Raw genomic sequence first — 24,549 nt, 5'->3', positions numbered from 1 at the left:
TGGGTAATGAATTCAGAGGAAATTGAATTGTGGGGGGGTGATCTGACTTACTGGGTAGGGGGAAATAAATTATAGAAATACATTGAAGCTGACTATATCTAGAGATGATTTAAGAGTAATGAAGGGGGATAACTGGAGGGGAATTGAATTGATTCGCAGCAGGACCTGTTGGGAAATGAACTGGGGGGTAAATGAATTAATCAGGAGCTGATTTCGGGTGATCTGGGGGCAGAGTACAAATTCATTTTAAAATTATCTGGGGTGACCTGGGTGGGGAATTAGTTGGATTGCCTTCTGCAATATTTAAATTCCAAGTTTTGCATATGCAAAATTGGCGAAGATTTGTGCCTTTTGGTCCTATGCCTGGAAACTTTCATGTATCCATCAGGGCCCCTGCCTAGGTGTGCCTGTGTTTAAGAATTTAATATCCCTCCAGGGTAGTGGCTCCCCCCCCCCCCACATCTTTGGGCAACAAAGTCCATTCATTCATTCTTTAATATTTGTTGGAATTACTTCTTTTGCTTGTGCTGAAACCATGGTCAATAGGCTTTGATACTAAGTTCAAATATTTGTGCATGTGAGAAAGAGAGAGAGATTTTCTCTCCATATCACTCAGAACAGTATTGTCATCCACCAGCCTAGAGCATGTGATGTTGCCTTACTCCCCTTCTCCTTGCACCCTCCATCTTTCCCAACATCAGGGTCTTTTCCAGGGAGTCTTCTCTTCTCATGAGGTGGCCAAAGTACTGGAGCCTCAGCTTCAGGATCTGTCCTTCCAGTGAGCACTCAGGGCTGATGGAGAGGTTTGATCTTCTTGCAGTCCATGGGACTCTCAAGAGTCTCCTCCAGCACCATAATTCAAAAGCATCAATTCTTTGGCGATCAGCCTTCTTTATGGTCCAGCTCTCACTTCCATACATCACTACTGGGAAAACCATAGCTTTAACTATATGGACCTCTGTTGGCAAGGTGATGTCTCTGCTTTTTAAGATGCTGTCTAGGTTTGTGTACCCTGTATTATCTCTTCCACTTGCCAGTGGCTCTCCAAGAACAGAGGCTACTAGAGGGTGTTCATGGTTTGTCCATGTCTCTAGTCCTTAAACACATGGGAATGTGGGGTGCAAAGCCCCCTTTAGTCCTCTTAATTAGAGAAGAGTTCTGATGGTCCTCCTGTGTTGTGATTTTGCTGTCCTGTGTAGACTTGCTTACTGATGGATTTATAGCATTTCATTGTACTCTGCTGTATATATTTACGCTGCTCACAGTTAGTTAGTTAGTTAGTTAGTTAGTTAGTTAGTTAGTTAGTTGGAGGGGGGCTAGGGCCCCCCAAATTGTTGTGCAAATAAATTGCAGAAGTAGCTGTGAAAGTCAGGAAGTCTTTGGGGAACCTCCATATGCAGAGCCAGTATACCACAGAATACCAGTTAAAGGTACCCCTGCCCGTACGGGCCAGTCGTGTCCGACTCTAGGGTTGTGCGCTCATCTCACTTAAGAGGCCGGGGGCCAGCGCTGTCCGGAGACACTTCCGGGTCACGTGGCCAGCGTGACGAAGCTGCTCTGGCGAGCCAGCACCAGCGCAACACACGGAAACACCGTTTACCTTCCCGCTATAAAGCGGTACCTATTTATCTACTTGCACTTAGGGGTGCTTTCGAACTGCTAGGTGGGCAGGAGCTGGGACCGAAAGACGGGAGCTCACCCCGCCGCGGGGATTTGAACCGCCGACCATACGATCGGCAAGTCCTAGGCACTGAGGTTTTACCCACAGCGCCACCCGCGTCCCATACCAGTTGCTGGAGAGCAAAACAGCAGGAAAAGGACTATTGCCTTCAAGCTCTGCCTAGGGGCTTCCTGGAGGATTTGACCACGGTAGGAAGCAAGTTGCTGGACTTTATATGCCTTTGACCAGTTCCAGCAGAGCTGTTTTTGCATCCTCGCCTCCCCAGTCCCAGCTGCTGCCTGAGATCCTTTTCACCGGGCCTCTAAGCACCGTTATTCTGCCACCTTCGCTAGCACCCTGGCAGCAAAATAAAAGGAGAGCGTACACACAAAGTCTTAGGTGGCATGGTGCGAACGCCATCGGATTCTCATCAGCTCACACCCTGAAGCATGAGGTTTAATTGCCCATATCGTTATCTTAGCTTGCATAGCTGCAAATGATATTAGCAGCCATAAAGTTATCCAGTCCTTTATTCCACCCTCCCTGCTTCAAACCCAGCTACGCTTCACGTCTCTCGCTGATGATCCACCACAGCTGGGCGTCCTACAGGTGGATCATAAGACAGGCAAAAGACGCCGGTGCCCCTTTTATTGGCTCGGGATTTATTGCCTTCCAGTTTCTTGGAGTTTCTCTGAGCTGCAAAAGTGTGATACGCTAAGAAGGGGACACCCTCTTCTGCAGGGTGAGATGGAAGAACTTTCAGATGGTAAGAGATCTGTTTGACGGTGGAACAGACTCCCTCGGAAAGGTGGCAAACTCTCCTTCATTTGAGGTTTTTAAACAGAGGTTGGATGGCCATCTGTCAGTTGAGGCCACTATAGGGCAGGCAGAACTTCAGCTCGTGTTGTTTGCTAGCTGGAGTGGAATTTGCATCCACCTGCTACACAGCCGAAGAAGGTTTCCTATTTGAGTAGCCTGGGCTTTTAAAAACTCTCAAGGAGTAAATGGTTTCACTGGGTATCAGCTTCTATTTTTATTGTTAATGCAATTAATTTTTAACTGCCTTCTAAACCACTATCTCAAGGCGATCTGCACACAAAATAATTAAAAACGGTTGAAAACACAAAAACACAACAAATAGATTTAAAAAAAGACAAAAGCCCTTACAAGTGGACCCTTGTGGTTTGCCAAGACCCTTTTATCCGGCTGGGAAAGCCTGTTGGAACAAAAATGTCTTCAACTATTTCCAGGAAGTGCAGATGGCAGGTGCCTGTCATATCGCAACAGGGATGCTGTTCCGCAGAACAGGGGCAGCCACACAAAAGGCCCTGCTCCAAGTTACTGCAGGGAAAAGGATGAGTGTCTCTCTGTGTGTAGAAACCTCCACATTTCCTTGGCCAAAATATAATCACCTGTACACAGATTAGAGTCGCAGCCATTGCCTGGCCCTATCCACCACTGGAATGTGGCCCCCAAAAGATTTGCTCATGAGGGAATATGGCCCTTGGGCTGAACGAGATTTCTCATTCCTGGTGGAGACTTTCCAAGGCCAGGAATGTTTTTTATTTCCATAAAAATGCACACCCCGTTCTTTCCCTCCCCAAAGGGGTTGCTTATAAAAGCGTCTTGCAAAAGCATAAGAACAAGTTCTAAAAAAATAAGTACCATCCATTGTTAAATACACAGTGACCAGCGTGATAGCGGTATCGCAGGAAAAGAAGCCAAGACTAACAACCCGATAAATCAAATTAAGCAGAATCAAAAGCTTGCTTAAAAGGAAAGAAAGAACTATCTCCAGTTTCTGGCAGCACACAACTAAAGAATAAGATATTGTGACCTCTTAGGGCAGGGAGTTCCACAGATGGGGTCCGAACATCACAAGGAAAGCTCCCTCACACACCGGCACCAAGCATTCCTCAGATAGCAGTGGCAAATGAAGGAAGTGGGAAACAGCTGAAAGGATGGGTAGATTTATATAGGAGGAGGCAGTCCCTCAAGTAGCTTCAAGCTTGGAAAAGGTCAAAACCAGCACTTCGAATTACACTCAGAAACAGGCTGGCAGGTAGAGTTATTTTACACGGTGAATTGCTGCTCTGGAACATTATGATAAGGGTGGCAGCATCCAGAACAGGGCCTTCTTAAGGTGATACCCAAGGTGGAAGGGAACAAATGGAGCCAGCCCTTTCATTAGGCAAAGTGGGGCGGTGGCCTCAGGCGGCGGATGTTGGGTATCAACGAAAGGACACCAAATAGTTGTTTAATTTATTATTATTGCGTTTTGACAGAGCCAGGGAGAAGGAGAGGTGCTTGTAGGGTTTTCTTCCTCAAGTACCAAAATAGTTTGACGCCTCGGGTACTCACTATTCCATCTCAGGCAGCAAAATGTTCTTATCTGGGTAGAGAAAATATATTTGCCTGCAATGCCTGCTTGTCATCATGTTTCTGTGTCTCTGGGTGAGAGAGAATATAATTAGTTGTTAGTGATGCAGTCTCTGAAGTGATTTCACCTAGGCTTATGTCTGGACAGTGTTGTATAAACCCAGGGCAAATATACCGTTTGCCCTCTGAGTGAGGACAGAAGTCCACTTTAAATAAAAAATAAATCAATGATGCTGCCACTGTAAAATGGCATCCCCATAACCTGTTTTCCCCCTCTATAACTTGTGGCGTGGGTGGCGCCGTGGGTTAAACCACAGAGCCTAGGACTTGCCGATCAGAAGTTCGGCAGTTCGAATCCCCACGACGGGGTGAGCTCCCGTTGCTCAGTCCCTGCTCCTGCCAACCTAGCAGTTCAAAAGCACGTCCAAGTGCAAGTAGATAAATAGGTACCACTCCGGCGGGAAGGTAAACGGCATTTCCGTGCGCTGCTCTGGTTCGCCAGAAGCGGCTTAGTCATGCTGGCCACATGACCCGGAAGCTGTATGCCGGCTCCCTCAGCCAGTAAAGCGAGATGAGCGCCGCAACCCCAGAGTCGGCCACGACTGGACCTAATGGTCAAGGGTCCCTTTACCTTTAACTTGTGGCAAAATCAACCATGTGCCCCTATGCCATTTCCCTTTGCATTTCCCCTGCTTCAAGCAGCTGGTGATGTGGAGTAAAAACAAACACAAAGGGGGTGGGTCTCCATGTTCTGTCATAAAATAGCGGTCAGGAGGAGGTCCCCTTCAGGAAAACCAGTTGCCTCTTGGAGTTCCACCATCATCCCTCAACGTCACCCCCTTGTAGGCTTGCCATACTCCAGAGCTTCCAGGACATATCCAGAATATCGCGGTCGGTTTCCGGTTGTGAATTGTCTAAACAATGACTTGGGGGGGGGGGGGAGCTTTTCTGTCTGGATTTTTACCTTCAGGCAATGAGGGATCCCATGGCAAGCAACACCTCCGTGTCACCATTCACAAGAACAGTCCAAAATAGCTGCCTTTGATTTTCTCCTGCCTGTTATTATGCTGGCCCTTGCTTTTATTGTCATAACTGAGGGCTGGTTTTCTTGCTGACTTAACCTGCCATATTAGCAAGAAAAACTCACTTGGTCCCTTCTCTTCCTAGTCTCCCTAATTTTTGACCCTAGAAATCCTGATTCCTCGTCTCGTTCCCCCCCTCCTCCCCGCTCAAACGAAAACAAAAATAGGGGAAGGAAGAAACATGAGTCTAGTACAATGGGAGCCATTTTCTTGAACTTATTAAAAAAGATCCAGACTTGTAAATTAATTTGTTCGTGTTGTACAATGGCAGTGCAGATGGACTCATTAGCATGCACACAACAAATAATTATAGATGAATTTTTTAGCTGGCCTTCCTAATGGGCTTGCTGGGTTAATTATGTCAATGTATAATTACATCGGCCCTGGGAGGCATAATGGAGCTCTCCCGCTGAGCAGATGCCGGCTAATGATGGCGGCTCGCTGACGGAAAGGAGGAGGCCTGTTTGGAATGCACCTGCTTACCTCTGCAGAAACCGCCATTGTCTGCGCCCACAACGGCCTGAGTAAACAGGCATTATTGGCGGAACGTGCTGTTGGACAGTAACTCCGGCAGGCCTGCAATGGCAAACAGGAGCAGGATGGGAAATCCTTTAAGCCTGGACTGCAAGAGACTGTGTCACTTAGATCGGCTCTCCTGTTCACAGGTCCGGCAATATTGGCTTCTTCTTTTTTTAATAACTTTTTTATTCAAAATTAAAACAAAACATATTATCCTTATTTTCCCCTCCATTTTCCTCCCTCCCCCTCCCTCCCTACATAGAACCCACCCACCCGCACCCCCGACTTCCCTCAGTTCCAGCCTTTGATTTCTCTAAAAATGCTGTTTTCTGCATGTTACGCAGTTGTATAGATCCTCAAACTATTTAGCTGATAGTTATCAATAAAAAGTTTGTGAATGTTTATTCAAAACCTGCCAAGGAGTCCAGTTCGCTTTGTTGCGTCTTCAAATACTTTGTAAAGGGTTCCCATTCATCTTTAAAGTCACAGTTATACTTGTCCGGTAGCTTGTATGACAGTTTTGCCAGTTCTGCATAGTCTTATCAATTTTTCTTGATCAATTTTTGATTGATTTTTTTTAATCAATTCTTTAGTTGGGGTTTCTTCAGTCTTCCATCCTTGTGCTATTAAAACTCGTGCAGCCGTTGTCACATACATGAAGATGTTTTTCAGCTTTTTTTGGCAGATCTTTCCCTACAATCCCTAATAAAAATGCTTCAGGTTTTTTAACAAATGTTAAATGGAACATTTTCTTCAATTCGTTGTATATCATTTCCCAAATTTTTTAAATTACCTTACAATCCCACCACATATGATAAAATGTCCCCTCCTTTTCCTTACACTTCCAACATATATTTGAACTAGTTTTGTACATTTTCCCTAGCTGCACTGGTGTTATGTACCATCTGGCAATGCAATATTGGTGATGGGCAGAAAGGACTGCAAGATCTGGGCTTCTGGGGTTGCCGTTCTTTGTTAGGGGGCATGAACCAGCCTTTGATTCTTCTACCTTTTCTTCATTGCTTACCCCCATGGCATTGTGTGTTGCTTGGTCCCAGGCAGCTGCTGTAAATTCAGGGCTGGGGGTGCACTAGAGTTCCTGCAGGAAGCTGGCAACACTCTGGGTTCAAAACCCAGTTTCTGGCCTTTTATGGGCTGCAAAGACAATGTTTAGAAGTGTGGCAGGTAATGTCAGCTGAAACCTGGATGTACCTGGGCAAATTCCACAAGCTTCTGGTCTTGCTTGCATCCTCCTCTCCTCTCCAACCACCCTCTTTAATACGTCTGTTGAGGTTGAATACGAATGTATACACACAGAGACATGTGCTAAGGCATTTTTATTCCTCATACTTTCGGCCTGATCTTCATTTGCATTGGAATGAGTTACGGTCGTTTATGACTTGTTACGCGAACTGTTTTGCATCTTGATTCCCTTTTAAGAGCAATGATTTAAATACAAGGAAGTAGCTTGAGAGGCGACGGGGATCCCCTGTGTGGCAGAGCTCGGTGTTGCTAAAGAACAGCTGCAGGGATGCTGGCTGCTCTCCAGAGCGTGGGGCGTGCGCATTCAGCAGTGCGCACAGTGCTTCCGTGCGTTGAGGAATGGTTGCCTGAGCACCATCGCTCCCCTGGGAAGTGTGGGGCCAGCTGAACCTCCGTGCACATTTTCAACCGGCTTGGTGGGCATTTCTGAGGACAGTAGTTTTCAAGCTGTGTTCGGAGGACTCCCTGGAGCCTAACTCGCTGGGGCTTTCCTTCAGGAAAATTACTGTTAATGTTGCACCAGTGCCCCTGAAGAAGAGTTGGTTCACCTCTGCAATGTAGTGGGGGTGCGTGTTCTGGGACACCTCCTCTTGACCAAACAACATAGAAAGCAGAAAAATTGTTTGTGGGCAGTGCGTTGGATAACAGGATTGAATGCTACCTCCACCCATATCCCCACACTTTGAAAAGTAGCTCAAATCTTCTTCCTCGACATTTTAGTTTTCTCCTTGCGGGAAATCTCTGAGCGGGATAGGAGAGGGGTTCAGCTCTGTGAGCCCCACTTGCGTTCCAGTTGCGGAATGGAGTTGACCCCTTCGTTTCTGGTACTGTCATAACTTAAGCTTTAATTCACATGAAGTGGCCGTGAGCAAAAGAGGCAGATTTGCAGAATGTGTGCCCTTGAGATGAGAACCAGGAAGCTTTGAGATGCCCGAAGTCTCTGTGGCAAGTGCTAGGCTTCATCAGAATGCAAGGGGGCACCCCCCCCCAAAAAAAATATTATTATTATTTAAAAAGACAGAATGATTGGCAATGTTGCATTAAGTCTGCCATGGCATTTTAAAGTCCACGGGGAAAGTGGTAAACAGATAAACTGTTGTTGTTTTAAAGTGTGCCCTGATCATCCCCTCCGCTGCCTCGCAACCTTCTGCATCTTAGTCTGTGGCTGTTACTCTTCTCTAATGACTATGGTTTTTTTAAATGGTTGCTAAATTGTTTGCCCAAAGACCTCCTTAGGGTGTAAATGACTCATTGTGCCATCAGCTGTGCCACACTGACTAGGCTGCAGCAGCCCACCAGTGTACCTGCCTGCCCAGGTCTGCAAGCCATCGTTTGAATTGCCCACGATGCCTCAGGGTGCTCCTACGCCCAAGGGGATTGTGGGAGATTTAAAATGGAAGCATCTCAGCCTCCCATTGTTGCCTGTAGGTTAAGCCCCACCAAGAATGGGGATTTTTCCAAGGCTCTCTTCAGACGTGGAGCTGGCCCCAGAAATGAGGAAATAAAATTCAGAGACTGGCGCCATCTTGCCTTGCCAGACTGGCCTCCTCGATGGGTTGACTTCGTGGGTGCTGGTACTACCTCTGTTCATCTTCTGCCCTTTGTCTAGATCCTGTACCTGCCCTCGAGACGGCGCGGAGCCTTGAAGACCGGCGCCAGCAGCTGCACTGCCTTGGTCCTGAAAACCCACCTTTGAAGGAGCTGAACAGGCTGCGGAAGAAGAACTCGGAGCTCCTTTGTGCAAAAGGTACCAGGTCCAACAAGCCCCATATGATTCAAGCAAAGCTGTTTGTACCAAGAGGCAGAATGGAGTGAGGGCAAAGGCCTTTGCAACTGATGCAGATACATGGGGTGCAGTGGAAAGCCATGGAATTACCCCCCTGGAATCCCAGCTCTCATTTAGTGGGGAAACAGCCAAGTTTCTAGTCCTTATGCTTGCGATTATATGCTTGAAAGTGCACAGGTGTGGGGGACTGATTGCCTTCAATGCCCAGTGTCCTAGTGTCTTTAGTTTTTTTCTTTTTATTGCCTTTATCAACTTTGGACATGCAGGGTTCTGCTTCTACACACACACACACCAGTCCCACACACATTTATGTGGTCCAAATAGTAAACACTTTATTCCTACAAGAGGACATAGAACACCTGTGCTCAGAGACCCGCACTGGTTGCCAATTTCGACTACAACTCCCATCAGCCCCTGCCAGCGTGGCCCTCTTGGACTACAACTCCCATCAGCCTTAGCTGAGAAGTCTCACTTAGAAGGCTGCCAATCTGACGGTTCTACAGCCTCTTTTTGCATGAGTATGGAGAGTTTCCGAATGGCCCGTTTTGTGCTTTCGTGTTGTGCATAAAGAACGCAGAGTTCTGCTGTTCTTGAGGCACAAATTCTGTTTCTAATTAACTTGGTTTTTTTAGTGTGGCTTGCATGGCAGTCTGTGGCAGGTGGGAGCAAACTTCCCAGGGGGTGTTAGGGGGCTAAATGCAAGCTTCTGTCCCCATCCTCAGGCCAGAGGACTTTTTGCCTCCGTAAATTATGAGCGTTAATAGCTGGTGCTGCCGAGCAGCGGGAAAGGAGACTCCATCCCCGTCATTTGCTCACGAAGCTGCAGGAAGCACAGAGAGAATGTGCCCCCACTTGGGCCTGGCATGAGCAGAGTCTTCTTGCACTCTGCCCATCAGCCTTGCCTTGCTGAAGGAGGCCATTAGCAGAGACAACCAAGCCAGGAAGCTGCCTACTTTGGCAAGAACCAGGGCTGCTCTCAGAACCCTGTTTCCCCTGCTGGGACTCCAAATTGCAATGGATACCATGGTCTCTGAAGGCTTCCCGCCCTTCCCTATTGTGCTAATGGGTCTGGTTTTTACACCCCCAGAGCAAAGGGAAGGGACCCCTCCGGCCGGCCTGGCTGCTTCGGAGGTGCCCAGGCTCGCCAGCATCAACAGCAAAGCACTCCTTGCGGAAAACTCGCCCCACAGAAATGAAGTCGAGAAGCAAAAGTACGTGAGTAGTTTTTTGTGGTTTTTTGGGTGGCGGGGAGTGAAGAAAGAAAGATTACTGCAGTGCGCTCTGTGTGGGGCTCCCCTTGCCCTTGATCTGGAAGCTGCCGTTGGTGCAGAACGCTGCAGCGAAAATTGCTGACAGGAGTGAGACCCCCAACAGCATAAATACAAGGCCAAGGTGTTGCTATTGTCCCAAGCCCTTAACGACTTGGGACGAGTTCACCTGAGAGATCACTTTACCGCATAAATGCCCACTGAACTACTTCGGTTGGCAGAACTGGCCTTGCCACAGGTGCCGTATAATACTCGTTCCATGTCTGTAAGAACTCAATATTTTAGTCTGGCAGCACCCAAACTTTGGAACTCCCAGCTATTGACATCAGGCAGGCACCCTGGCTGTACTCTTTTCGGCCCCTGCTAAAGCCATATTTGTTTAGGCAAGCCTACCCCAGATATGTGGGACGCGGGTGGCGCTGTTGTCTAAACCACAGAGCCTAGGGCTTGCCGATCAGAAGGTCGGCGGTTCGAATCCCCTTGACGGGGTGAGCTCCTGTTGCTCGGTCCCAGCTCCTGCCCACCTAGCAGTTCGAAAGAACGTCAAAGTGCAAGTAGATAAATAGATACCACTCCGGCGGGAAGGTAAACGGCGTTTCCGTGTGCTGATTTGGTTTGCCAGAAGCGGCTTAGTCATTCTGGCCACATGGCCCAGAAAGACTGTCTGCAGACAAACGCCGGCTCCCACGGCCTGTAAAGGAAGATGTGCGCCACAACCCCAGAGTCGTTCGCAACTGGACTTAACTGTCAGGGGTACCTTTACCTTTACCCCAGATACGTAGAATTCTGACATGTGTTTTAATTTGGTTTTATTATTGCTTATTTCAATTATTATTTGAATGTTTAAATACATTTTTTTCTGACCATTTGGTTTGCAAACTGCTTTGAAGTTTGTTTGTTTTGTTTTCGCCAATCAAACCTGGCATAAATTCTATGAAATAAATTGATTCTCCTCTTCCACGAGATAGAGATCAAACACACGTTTCAGAATCAGGACTTGGGAGGAGAGAAGAGTTGAGGAGAGGGATCCATAAACCTTGGCATGCTACTCCTTTCCTTTTTGTAGAGAAAATAACCTTGCACACACACACACAGCCTCCCCCTGCAAGTCCAGAGGGGCTTGCAAGGAGGGGAGGGGTCTTGTGCTACTCTGTGTGGTGCTTTTTGTAGAATGTGGAATGGGGGGGGGCCACCACAAATAATAATAATAATAATAATAATAATAATAATAATAATAATAATAATAATAATTGTTATTATTATTATTATTATTATTTATTATTTATACCCCGCCCATCTGGCTGGGTTTCCCAGCCACTCTGGGCGGCTTCCAACCGAATATTAAAAACAATACAGCATCAAACATTAAAAACTTCCCTAAACAGGGTAGTAGTCTTTTAAAAGTAAAATAGTTGCTTATTGCCTTGACATCTGCTTGGAGGGCATTCCACAAGGCGGGCGCCACTACCGAGAAGGCCCTCTGCCTGGTTCCCTGTAACCTCACTTCTCGCAGTGAGGAAACTGCCAGAAGGCCCTCGGAGCTGGACCTCAGTGTCCGGGCTGAACGATGGGGGTGGAGACGCTCCTTCAGGTATACAGGACCGAGGCTGTTTAGGGCTTTAAAGGTCAGCACCAACACTTTGAATTGTGCTCGGAAACGTACTGGGAAAGAGGCTGGTCGCCTCTCCAAGTTCCTCCCTTGGCAACCTGGCAAGAGGATTTGTGCAGCCCCTCCCACTCAACCCATCACATTTATTGGTAAAACACTAGATTTCCCCCCTTTGCATTTTAAACACAAATGCTGGAATTAGTAACGAGGGGAGAAATTATTAGAAAAATCTGAAATCCATTCATGCAGGAATTTAAAACACTCTCTGGCTGTAATCCACACAAAATGTGTGGTTAAAAACAGCATTGAGCAGGCCAGAAGGCTCTTTTTGCAAAAGTGCTTGGCTGTGCTTTCTAAAGGAATTAGGTCTCTTTACTACTTGGGATGTAGAGAGTCCAGGATCTCCCCATTCACATTTTTGTTGCTTCTCCAGACTGATGTTTTACTTTCTGCAACACATTCCTAGCACAGCTAATAGCGCATTAAGAGGCCGATTCTTTCTCCTTTAGCTTGTTCTGCGATGCTGCCCAGAGGGTCTGTAGCACAACGAAAGCAGGACAAAAATTAAGCAGAGCATTCATGTTTTTAAAAGTTTTGGGATTTCAGCAGGAAGTTGATGCGCACGGATCAGAAGGGAAGCAGTTTGGCTGCCCCCGAACTTTTGCAGGCTCAAAACAAATTTGAAAATGGGTTCGCATATAACCTCCCCGATAGCATCAAGAGCATAAGCCATCACAAATGTGCAATGAAAACAACGTTCTGGAGGCCTCCTCAGTCAGTCCGTTTCTTACCCCAGTTCAAACTTGCTGACTGGCAGGAGAGGTGGCAATTTTATTTCCGGCTGGGATTCGACTGCCTTATTAGCTCAAGAGTGGCCAGTTGACATCTGTCTCATTCCAGGGGCCTGCAGGAAGCACAGATCACTTTGGCCGCTCGGCTGGGGGAAGCAGAAGAGAAGATCAAAGTGCTCCATTCAGGTAGCTCTTTCGTGATCAGAATGCTCCTGAGGTTTCCTCTAGCTTCGTGTACAGTGGTACCTCGGGTTACATACGCTTCAGGTTACATACGCTTCAGGTTACAGACTCTGCTAACCCAGTAATAGTACCTCGGGTTAAGAACTTTGCTTCAGGATGAGAACAGAAATCGCACCGTGGCAGCGGGAGGCCCCATTAGCTAAAGTGGTGCTTCAGGTTAAGAACAGTTTCAGGTTAAGAACGGACCTCCGGAACGAATTAAGTACTTAACCCGAGGTACCACTGTATAACCCTCTGTGGATTCGTGCATCTGTGAGACTCAGTGGGGAACCTAAACATACAAGCACCTTTTAACTGAAGACAGTTTTCTTTTTCCAACTTTCTATTTGTCTCCTTTTGTTTCAAATGACTCCAGAGATTTCCTCTTGCCGCCTCTAATTTATTTGTTTATTATGACATTTATACGCCCCACCCACCCAATATTTACTCCATATATCTCAAGATGGCGTATGTGGTATCCTCACAACAGGTAGGTTAGGCTGAGAGGTGACTGGCCCTAAGCCTGCCTTTGAAGCCTCATTTCCCAGGTCCTGGTCCAATACTCTACTACCCCAGGTGTTTCTACCTAGGGCACAGTCCCACCTCTCTCTTCCCTTCCTTTCCAGTCCTTCATTAGATCACCCACTGCCTCTAAACGACCCTTTTACATAGTCCTACCCCCAATTGAAACAAAGGCCTTGTTCCTCCTTAAAGAAGGAGGTATCAATCTGGGTCTCTGGGTTGCATCACTTCAGATTTCTCCAAGCGAAACAGAACAAATCCTCCTTGCTGCACACAGAAAGCTAGCTTGGAACCTCGGTAGCTAGCTTTCTAGGTGCAGGGAGGTCTTTTATATGTAGGAACAGGTAGATCATGTTCTGTCTTAAGTGGTACTGTCTTGACAAAGGTTTATCATCTCAGTGGAACAAGACCTAAGTCTAAATCTACGTTTATTCAGCAGCATGCATTCCTTCCCAGCTTTTTGTTTCGCTACTTTCTCGTGCCTTGCCCACCCTCTCCCAGTTGTCTTTATATATATGTTTTCTACAGTAAGAGCAACAAATTACTCCCAAAGCAGCTTCCAGATGGGATTCATCAAAGTACAGATAAAAGTATAATGGGAAGAATTAAACCTTTTTTTAAAAAAGGCATTCACTTGATCAAAGAGCTGCGATCATCCACTTCAATCTGCAGTATTAGCCTTGTTCCCAGAGCCACATAATGCCCATTCTGCATTTCTAAGAACCCAAATGTTTTAGCCTGGCAGCACCTACACTTCGGAACTCCCTGCCTATTGTCACCAGGCAGGCTCCTTCGCTGTACAGCGATACCTCGGGTTACATACGCTTCAGGTTACAGACTCTGCTAACCCAGAAATAGTGCCTTGGGTTAAGAACTTTGCTTCAGGATGAAAACAGAAATTGTGCTCCGGTGGCGTGGCAGCAGGAGGCCCCATTAGCTAAAGTGGTGCTTCAGGTTAAGAACAGTTTCAGGTACCACTGTACTCTTTTTGGCCCCTGCTCAAAACATTTTTGTTTAGGGAAGCTGATCCAGGTTTGCAGAATGTTTTTACACATATCTGTTTTTTGTTTGTTGCTGATTTTAATTATTATTTTCTGAATGTTTTAAAATAGCTGTAGTTAACTGTTTTTTTATTTACAATTTCCTTGCTGCTGCTGCTGCTTTTTAAAACCGCTTTCAGGTTTGTTTCTCACAATCAAGCGGTATATAGATTTATGAAAACAAATAAATAAAATAAGGTAGATGTTAAATGACAGCATTGTAAGCTCAAGACTTTCATTTTGCTGCTAATACTCTGCAAAGCACCAGCTGATGTTTGTTTGCCTTTTATCGATAGATAACGGATTGCCCAGTTTAAATCAAGCGTGGCTGATGACTCACGGGAGTTTTAGGCTGCAACAAATTTCATATTGATGGGGGGCACAGCTAAAGAAAAAAGCTGGCTGCAACCGATGGGAGTTGCAGTTCATAACATTTGGGTGGGCACCAGGTTAGCGACGTCTGTCCTAGTATTTTGCTAAAATCCCCTTCCCTGCGATGCTCACCACATCCAAATTGCTACTGCAGAGTAATATTCTTGAAAAAGGCTTCGGGTCATATCTCTCTCTTGCTGTCCAGAGCAAATATGATCTATTAGATTCCAGTGGAAGGGTGTTTTTGACCCTCTGCTTCTGTTGTTGTTTTTTTCCCCGTTTGCTAATCAGCACTGAAGGCAACCCAGACAGAGCTGGTCGACTTGCGGTGTAAATACGATGAAGAGGCGGCTTCAAAGTAAGTCCCTCTACTTGTTCCACTCAGTAACATTTATTTAGTCGTTTATTTGCATTAAGGCATTTCTCAGCTGCTATTCCACCTAAAGAGGTCCAAAGTGTGGGGATGTTCAGGGATGCAGGAGAGGATATATTGTCTGATTATATCCTTATCCAACTTGTGTCAACAAGTTCCCCAATTTCAGCAGAGTAACATCCCCCCTTTTAAACTCACAGCGGATGCGTTTGCTCAGGCTCACTAAAGGGACAGTGGACCGGCCCCCTGCTGAAAAAGTTTGCTGACCCCTGGTTTAGAACATGGAGTATGTTCTATGATATATTTATTTCCCTTGCAAGCAAAACCACAGCTACCTTTTTCTTTTCTCTTTGCCATCCCATGGTGAAACGCAGGCGGGGCTACCAGAGCCTGGACTGTAATGTTGCCTCGGATTCAGATCCAGCCCTCCAGCTAGCCTTTTTCCTGCATCTATAAGCACTCCAGGTTTCAGTGTAAAGTAAAGCAATCTCCCGTCCAAGCTCTGCGCTTGTCCCTACATGTTATATAACTGATTGCCTTTGCTTTGCTGCCGCAGGACAGATGAAGTGGCCATGATTATGACGAACCTTGAAAAAGCCAACCAGGTAACCATGGGGAGAGATGAGGGAAGGGCTTTGGGGTTTGCGGGGAAGTGCAAGTGGCCCCCCGCATTTGCTGGCCTTGGCAGACGCACTAACCACTGCCTCTCTTTCCTTGCAGAGAGCCGAGGCTGCTCAGAGAGAGGTGGAGAGCCTGCGGGAGCAGCTTGCATCTGTAAACAGCTCCCTTCGCCTGGCTTGCTGCTCTCCCCAAGGATCCAGCGGGGTGAGGACAAGGAGGAGACCTTCACTGGGCCTCAGCCTATGTCACGAGGCCTATGGTCAGCCTTCCCCAACCTTGCACCCTCCTGAAGTTTGGGACTACAACTTCCATCATGCTGGCTGGGCATGATGGGAGTTGTATTCCAAGACCACTTTTTTTTGGTGGGAGGCAGGCTTGCCTAAGTGAATTGACCTAGTTTTGTTGCCCCCAATCCCTTGGTAAATATTTGAGAGATTCTCCAAATTGAGAGTTTGCAGTCTTGAACCAGCAACCTCAGCAGCCCAAGGCTTGGGGCTTTGCCTAGTGAGTGAGTAGGGATTTTGTGTGCCCAGGCCCCAGAGGCATGCAACATCGGCCCCTGCAGTTGGCAGGCAGTGTAGAGCCTCTGGATTGGTCAGTCCTCCAGGAAACTGGCCTCCTGCCCCTGAAAGGGCAACAAAGCAGACCCAATGAACTTCAATTACCAGTGGAAGCCCCCCAGCACAAGGACCCTCCTCCAAGCAGGAATGGCTCCACGAGGACCCCAATTTGCCTTTGTATTTCCATTGGCCTAACGAGGCTGAACTTTGGAGGCCCTCTCCAAAATTCGGGATGCTTCAATCCTCCATCTTTATTCAAAATGGCTGCCAAACGTAGATGAGAACTGGTTCCCTCAGCTCAGGAACCATCCAGCCAAATTAGGCAACGATATCTCAAGAGACGTTTGAACCCACAGAGGGCAGACTGACAATCGCTTTCAAAAAACTAAAGAGCTCCGTGGGGTTTGGACGCATGTACCTACGGGATCGCCTCTCCTGGTATGCCCTGCGGAGGACCTTAAGGTCCACAAATGACAACACTTTGGAGGTCCCAGGTCGCAAGGTGGTTAGATTGGTCTCAACCAGGACCAGGGCCTTTTCAGTACTTGGTGGAACGCTCTGTCACAAGAGACTAGGGCCCTGCGGGACTTGACATCTTCCCGCAGGGCCTGCACGACAGAGCTGTTCTGCCTGGCCTTTGGTTTGGACTCAGTCTGACCCTTATGTTTCCCTCCCCTTATGGTTTTGATCTATGGGCCACTTTTAAAATGAGGCTGCATTTAAAATTGCATTTTAACCTGTATTTTAAATTTTTTTCTATTATGTTTTTGCTGTAATTTTACTGGTGTTAGCCGCCCTGAGCCTGGCTCCAGCCAGGGAGGGCAGGGTATAAATAAAATTTATTATTATTCTTTTCCCTGTGAACCGCCTCGTCTTTTGCAGGACAAAGTGAATTACTCCCTGTGCCCAGGGCCTCGGCTGGAGGCAGCGCTGGCCTCGAAGGACCGGGAGATCCTCCGCCTTCTCAAGGAGATCCAGCATTTGCAAAACTCCCTGCAGGAGCTAGAAGAGTCTTCGGCCAACCAGATTGCAGAACTGGAGCGACAGGTGGCAGCCAAGACTGATGCAATAGAGGTTCGTGATGCAGAAGGGAAAGCTGAGCTCAAGGCCTCCCCTGCAGACTCTTGTTGTGTTGGGGGGGGGGGGAGCAGAGGGTGGATGGATTGAGACCCACCCCACCCTTCACAACTCACCCCATCTGCATAAAGGTTGCTTTTTTCAAAGGATTTTGTTCACTTATTTGAATCTGACCTCATTATTCATTGATGAAGTTAATCTAGAATCAGTAGCTGTATCCATTAAATAGTTTTTTTTTTACTATTCCCATAAGTCGCTTTGGGTTGCTTGCGTGAGAAAAGCGACTGAAAATATAACAAATGGTAGCAATCATATACTCAGAGTAGAAATTAGTGCGCATGACCAACATAGGTCCCCTGATTTCAATGGGTATGCGCCGAGTATGAATTCAAGTGGACCTAACCCAAGGTTCGTAACAAGATATATATATATATATATATATTTCCCGTACTGCGTACCGTATTTTTTGCCCTATAGGATGCACTTTTTCCCCTCCAAAAATGAAGGGGAAATGTGTGTGCGTCCTATGGGGCGAATGCAGGCTTTCGCTGAAGCCTGGAGAGTGAGAGGGGTCGGTGCGCACCGACCCCTCTCGCTCTCCAGGCTTCAGGAAGCTATCCGCAAGCCTTGGGAGCCCGCGGGAACTCCCGCGGGCTCCCAAGGCTTGCGGACAGCAGCCTGCAGCCCGAAAGCCGGGGAGCGCAGCGGAGTGCGCCCCGGTCTTCGGGCAGATATCCACAAGCCTGGGGAGCCCGCGGGAGTTCCTGCGGGCTCCCAAGGCTTGCGGATAGCAGCCTGTTCTGGGGGCTGGGGTTGGGGAAGCTCTTGCTTCCCCCGCCCCAGCCCCGCGCCTGGGGGGGGGAAATGTTTTTTTCTTTATTCCCCCCCCCCAAAAAAAAAAAACTAGGTGCGCCCTATGGGCCGGTGTGCACTATAGGGCAAAAAATACGGTACATAAAAATGTATGGCTGCCATCGCACAGCTACTATGGGAGAATTTGTCCTGCTGCATCACAACCCTCGATTTGCATGCAGAAAAATCCAAGAGACCAAGGAAAGCGAGCTTATTAGTTGCATGGGGTGCGAAGGGGAAGTTTGGGGGATTTGTGGGGGGGTGGAATGGCGGGGGGGGTGGTGACTGGAACAAACAGGGGCACAGACACTTGTGTGTGTGATTGTGTGCCTGCGCCATTACACGTACAGTAGTACCTCAGTTTTTGAACACCTCCGTTGACGAACATTTCAGTTTACGAACACCATAAACCGGGAAGTAAATGCTTCCATTTTCAAACGTGCCACAGCGGCTTTCGCTGAGCACAAGATCCTGGGGCCTAGCTGTCGGCTGTTGAATTTTCGATTTTCGAACATTTCAGAACTCCAACGGTCTTCCGGAACAGATTACAGTGGTACCTCAGGTTAAGTACTTAATTTGTTCCGGAGGTCCGTACTTAACCTGAAACTGTTCTTAACCTGAAGCACCACTTTAGCTAATGGGGTCTCCTGCTGCTGCCGTGCCGCCGGAGCACGATTTCTGTTCTCATCCTGAAGCAAAGTTCTTAACCTGAAGCACTATTTCTGGGTTAGCGGAGTCTGTAACCTGAAGCGTATGTAACCTGAGGTACCACTATACATTCGAAAACTGAGGCATTTGAGCTACAGTTCAGTTGAGGATAAGGTTGTGGGGCGAAGATCTAAATTACGTCTTGAGCTTGGCTAATAATGTGCTGGATTTCAGACTGGCCTAAGATATTGTGCTGCCTGAGGCAAAGGAAGAGACGGCATCTCCCTCTCCCATGTGCACAAGCCAACTAAACTAGCAGTTTAATGTTTTTTCAACATTGCCCATTCCAGTACCTGTGTCTCTGCCACTTGAGGTGGCTGGCGCACTCTAATCCCTGGCAGGATCACCCAAGCTAGCTGTAGGCTGCGAACACCGATATCTGATTTTGAACCCTTTGTTTATATATATTTTTTCTTTTAGAAGTTGGAAGAAAAGCTGCGGGCCCAGTCAGATTATGAGGAAATCAAGACGGAACTGAGGTAGGGTCCCCCTCTCTGGGTGAGGATCCCGGGCCTCCGCTGGGTGCTGTGTTGGGTCAAATGCTCTGGCTACCAGGAAATGAGATTCACAATAAGGCGATTTTCTCCTTTCGCTTTTGCAGGGCTGTGGCGCTGCTCTTCTCACCCCTGGGTGTTTTGCCCTGGGACAGTTGGGTTGTGGAGCTTTTCTCAGCCCTGTCCCCTAGAGCAGGCAAAGACTGACACATCCAGCCCCCATTCCTGGCCTGAGAGTTTCGGGGTTGCAAGCAGACGCAGCCCCAAGCAAGGATGTCAGCAGCATGAAGCATGTCCTCTTGATATAGGCTGCCCTTGTCATGCTTGTGGGTTCCGCAGCCCCGGCTCTCATCGCTTATAAGGCTTTTTCAAGCATTCAGAAGCAGAAGGGAGAGAGGGAGTGCCTAATCAAAGTTACAAAACACAGGAGCAGTACAGGGTGTATTTTCTAAATAAATAGAGGGCAGATAACGTAGAAAATAAAATCAGCTGTAAATACATCATGGAAGCCAAATTTTGGTTGGGAGTAGGTGTTTTGCATGCCTGAATTTGACACAAAAGAAATGAAATCCTACCAAACAGCGTAGAAATGCTCCAGGTCTACCTTACCCTTAGGTAAAGGTAAAGGGACCCCTAACCTTTAGGTCCAGTCATGACCGACTCTGGGGTTGCGGCGTTCATCTTGCTTTATTGGCCGAGGGAGCCGGCGTACAGCTTCCGGGTCATGTGGCCAGCATGACTAAGCCGCTTCTGGCGAACCAGAGCAGCGCACGGAAACACCGTTTACCTTCCTGCCGGAGCGGTACCTATTTATCTACTTGCACTTTGATGTGCTTTTGAACTGCTAGGTTAGCAGGAGCAGGGACTGAGCTACGGGAGTTCACCCCGTCGCGGGGATTCGAACCGCCGACCTTCTGATCGTCAAGCCCTAGGCTCTGTGGTTTAGACCACAGCGCCACCTGCGTCCTATGGCCGCTGCTAATGGCCTGCTAATGATGCCTCTCTCTGTACCCCAGATTCCATGGCCTTGGTTCAGATGTTTGCATGAACCCAGGATGGGGGAGCGTGTGGCCCTCCAGATGTGACTGGGCACCTCTTCTGCTGAGAGAGGGGAGGGAATCAGGGCCACTCTGCAGGCGCTGCTGTGAGACCAGCAACTGTTAGTACCTCCTCTGAGTTTCCTTATTTCCTCCTCTCTCCCCATCCATTTTCCTATTATGTCATGGCCTTTTAGACTGTAAGCTTGAGGGCAGAGGCTGTTACAAGGTTTTGATGAACGCATTTGATTACCAAATAAAATAAAATAGACTCCTGTTGTCCCTAGCCAGCATGAACAATGGACAGGGGCCATGGAGGGCCAATAGGTTCCCTGTGCTGAACATAAACCATGCAGCTCTTTTGATATTTGGGCCTGCGGGTTTTCAAGCTCCGCAGCTCACTTTTTGCAGTTATATGTGCTGGATTGGGCTATTGTCCAAAATATCTGTAGGTTGGGGAAGACCTAGAAGCCAATCTTTGCACTGTGGAACAGGAGCCTGAGATCCGCTTGCAAGCTGTCCAGGAAACCCACCACTTATACAACCCCCTTTTTTTTTTATTTTGCAGCATTTTGAAAGCGATGAAGCTGGCCTCCTCTAACTGCCGCCTTTCCCAGGCAAGTGCACACTGCATGAAGGGCCAACATGGTGTTGTGGTTATGCTGGACCTGGGAGACCAAGGTTCAAATCTCCCTGCTCAGCTATGAATATCACCTTGGGGGGCCCAGCCACTGCCTCTTAGCCTAACCTACTTCACAGGTTTGCAGTGAGGATAAAATGGGGAAAGGGAAGACCAGCCAGTTTGTATTTGTTTAAAGAGTGTCCTGGAAATAATGGCATGAATCAATGGGAAGAAGCGCTCAAACATTTGCAAACTCTGTGACCGCATGAGAAGCGTTTTCCTACCCTTGAGTCAAGGACGCTTTCCAGCCACAGGAATGCACATGGCAGAGAGTTAAGCCTTTGTTGACAAAGATAACACAATCACTTCTACAGCGATTCAAAGTGCTGGTCTATAAAGCCTCAGGACCTCAAGGACCGCCTCCTTCCACATGAACCCTGAGGTCATCTTCTGAGGCCCTCCTTCGTGTGCCTCCTCCTTGAGAGGTCCGGAGGGTGGCAACTCGAGAACGGGGCCTTCTCTGCAGTGGCTCCCCGTCTGTGGAATGCTCTCCCCAGGGAAGTTCACCTGGTGCCTTCATTATACACCTTTAGGTGCCAGGCAGAAACGTTCCTTTTTAACCAGGCCTTTGGTTGATTTGATTGGCATCCTATGCCCTTTCAAAATGTGGGGGTTTTTTGGAGAGGTTATTGTGTTGTTGTTGTTGTTGTTGTTGTTGTTGTTGTGATTATGCATTTTGGGTTTTTATATTTTGATGTTACTCTGTGGACTGCCCTGAGTCCTACGGATATAGGGTGGTATATAAATTCAATGAAATAATAATAATAATACAGCAGTGGATACCTGTGGGTACCTATGCACACCAGTGTAGCGTCTAGGCAGCTATTCCCAGGTCTGCACCCTATGGAGCAGTTGCAGCAACTGGGGACCGCTCCCCCTCCACCAATTTATGTTGTAGTAATAGTAGTAGTAGTAGTAGTAGTAGTAGTAGCAACAACAATTTATTATTTATACCCCGCCCATCTGGCTGAGTTTCCCCAGCCACTCTGGGCGGCTCCCAATCAAATGTTAAAAACAGTACAGCATTAAATATTAAAAACTTCCCTAAACAGGGCTGCCTTCAGGTGTCTTTTAAAGAGAAGATAGTTGCTTATTTCCTTGACATCTAAAGGGAGGGCGTTCCACAGGGCAGGTGCCACTACCGAGAAGGCCCTCTGCCTGGTTCCCTGTAACCTCACTTCTCGCAATGAGGGAACCGCCAGAAGGCCCTCGGAGCTGGTCCTCATTGTCTGGGCTGAACGATGCTACACTTGATCTTAGCCAAAAGGCCGAGAAGCGATGTCTGGGCTGAACGATGGGGGTGGAGACGCTCCTTCAGGTATACAGGACCGAGGCCATTTAGGGCTTTAAAAGTCAGCACCAACACTTCAGATGTCAAAGAGAAAAGCAACTACATACCAGACTTTTAGAAGACATCTGAAGGCAGCCCTGTTTAGGGAAGCTTTTAATGTTTGCCAGACTATTGTATTTTAATATTTTGTTGGAAGCCGCCTAGAGTGTACCTTCCTGTGCACTCATAGCTAGAGATGATGGCTGTGTGGAAGATGCCTTTGCTCTTCCCGCTTCAATTCTCTCCTGGTTCTGGGAGACAGTGGTGCTGGCGCCGGTGGGGAAGCACCCAGCCCTTCACTGGTCTGGCCTGCCTCTTCCACCAGCTCTGAAGCATCCTCCGCCTCTAATTCTTGCCCCCTGGCTGGTACAGATCCCCACAACCCACTGCTCCCCTCTCCAGAATCAGACTTCAGGGGCCGCCCCTTACCCCCGGCGCCCACTCATCAGCATCCTGCCAGTCCTGATGCCTTGCTTGCCTGCCCCAACTTCCCTCCCTCAATTCAATTTTTTTATTTTTAGAGCATATCAAAACCCAGTGATGTTTTGCTTCTGGGAAAGGAATCCTTCTACCCGTCGCAGAAGTTCCTTTTGGAAAAACCAGGCCTCGTACCCAGTACTGGTAGGTTGGGGTGCATGAAAATGCATTTCTACAGAGGTCCCTGGTGGGTTTCCGTGGGGTGGAGGAGGTCTTGCATGCCAAGGGGCCCTTGCATGCACTACCCCAGTGCAACGCAGGTTAGGTGTTGCAACACAACAGAGAACTCTGAACAAGCAGATTTGCACTATGGAGGGTTGGAAGTAAATGGCATGGGGGGCCTTTAAGGCGGAGCTGGGGAACCAGCAGCCCTAGTGTTGCTGGACGCCAACACCTGGCTGGTGGTCAGGGATGGTGGGAGCTGTGAGTCCTGCAACATCTGTGGGGGGAGGCATAGGTGTTGGCATCCTTTGGGGGTTGAGATACCAGCTGGCTAGCCCCCAGCTGGATCATGCCCTTCCAGCCGTGACGATCCCCAAACCTCTGGTGTGACATAAATCAGCAACTCAGACTTCAAAAGCCTGAGCACGCTATATTAGCAGAGCATACTGTGCAAACAGAACAGGCGTGAGGCTTGTGGAAACATACTAACAGCTAAAGATTTATTAAGCATAAATCAGGACAAAGAAAACATGTCGTCTCCCTTTCTTCTCTTCAGAGAGAGAGAGTGAAAAGCAAAAGCTATACACACAACGGAAGTTCCCAGCAAGCTGTGCTGGAACGTAAACAGACATGTGACACGTAACAATCCCATGTTTGCTCCTTAAGGTGGAATGGAATTTTCCAACAATAGGCTCTCCACCCCTGCCTTAGAGTAAGCTATAGTTGGTGTGTGTATCTCTCCCTTCCTCTTTGGTCTCTAGAGGAGGATCCCTCGGAGGATGAGTCGGTGAAGGACTCCATGGGCACAGACCAATCCTACCTTTCCCCTCAGCACCTCTCGCACCCGCTCCGGGAAGATTCGACCTCCCCGTCCCTCATCCAGCCGCTGCTGGGCCCCTCCATGGCTCAGGAGGTCCCGAGGACTTTCACGCTCTCGCCTTTTCCTGCTGAGCGGATCCCACTGGACTCCCTCCTCCCGAAACAGATGGGGCCTCCTGCGTACAAGAACGAGGCTGGCGGCATGGCAGCCTTCCCTTCTGCTTTCTACTCCGCCAAAACGGCACCGTTGCCGGGCAACCCCAGCCAAGCCATCCCAGCCAGCGAGGCGAGCCCACCCAGTGACCAGTCTGAAGGCAGCAGTTCGGGTTCGGCCGATGAGGAGCAGCTGGACACAGCCGAAATTGCCTTCCAGGTGAAGGAGCAGCTCCTCAAGCACAACATAGGCCAGCGTGTCTTTGGGCATTACGTCCTGGGCCTCTCTCAGGGCTCCGTCAGTGAGATCCTGGCCAGGCCAAAGCCTTGGCGTAAGCTCACGGTCAAGGGGAAGGAGCCGTTCATCAAGATGAAGCAGTTCCTCTCCGACGAGCAGAACGTCCTGGCCCTAAGGACAATCCAAGTCCGCCAGAGAGGTAAGTAGGCTAGGCAGGGGACTGGCAGGTGGACACGGTTCACATGGGTCTCTCTGGGCTTGGAGGGAACAGGGAGGGCTGCTTCTGGCATAACTATCCAGAACTTGTGAGGAACAAGCCCAGAGGAACAAATGGTCTCCTCTCCACACGCCAAGGCGTATAGTGCTGGGTTGGCACCTGAGGCAGAAAGCCACATCAGGGTCTCTCCCTGGGAGTGAAACTACAATATAGATTAGAAAACACTTTGCTTCCTT

At 48.2% G+C, this 24,549-nt stretch overlaps 1 protein-coding gene across 10 annotated transcripts in view; it reads left to right on the top strand.

The window, feature by feature from the left end:
• CUX2 (cut like homeobox 2) overlaps positions 1-24,549 on the top strand; it is a 234,067-nt gene that overhangs the window by 182,307 nt on the left and 27,211 nt on the right. For 7 of the 10 annotated variants that reach the window (XM_028741293.2, XM_028741297.2, XM_028741296.2 and 4 more), the window contains 11 exons: positions 8,513-8,650; positions 9,777-9,900; positions 12,467-12,543; positions 14,805-14,871; positions 15,443-15,491; positions 15,607-15,711; positions 16,950-17,141; positions 19,125-19,183; positions 20,804-20,852; positions 22,769-22,868; positions 23,648-24,295. In XM_028741293.2, coding sequence (XP_028597126.2) covers positions 8,513-8,650; positions 9,777-9,900; positions 12,467-12,543; positions 14,805-14,871; positions 15,443-15,491; positions 15,607-15,711; positions 16,950-17,141; positions 19,125-19,183; positions 20,804-20,852; positions 22,769-22,868; positions 23,648-24,295 — 1,608 coding nt within the window. Of the gene's footprint in view, positions 1-8,512; positions 8,651-9,776; positions 9,905-12,466; positions 12,544-14,804; positions 14,872-15,442; positions 15,492-15,606; positions 15,767-16,949; positions 17,142-19,124; positions 19,184-20,803; positions 20,853-22,768; positions 22,869-23,647; positions 24,296-24,549 lie in introns of those variants that run through there. The other 3 variants (XM_028741298.2, XM_077931181.1, XM_077931183.1) reach the window with 3 other exon arrangements.

The sequence above is a fragment of the Podarcis muralis genome, chromosome 7, assembly GCF_964188315.1.
Source record: "Podarcis muralis chromosome 7, rPodMur119.hap1.1, whole genome shotgun sequence".
NCBI lineage: Eukaryota > Metazoa > Chordata > Lepidosauria > Squamata > Lacertidae > Podarcis > Podarcis muralis.
The sequence above is the reverse complement of the archived record's forward strand: the minus strand, read 5'-3'. Positions and strand labels throughout refer to the sequence as shown.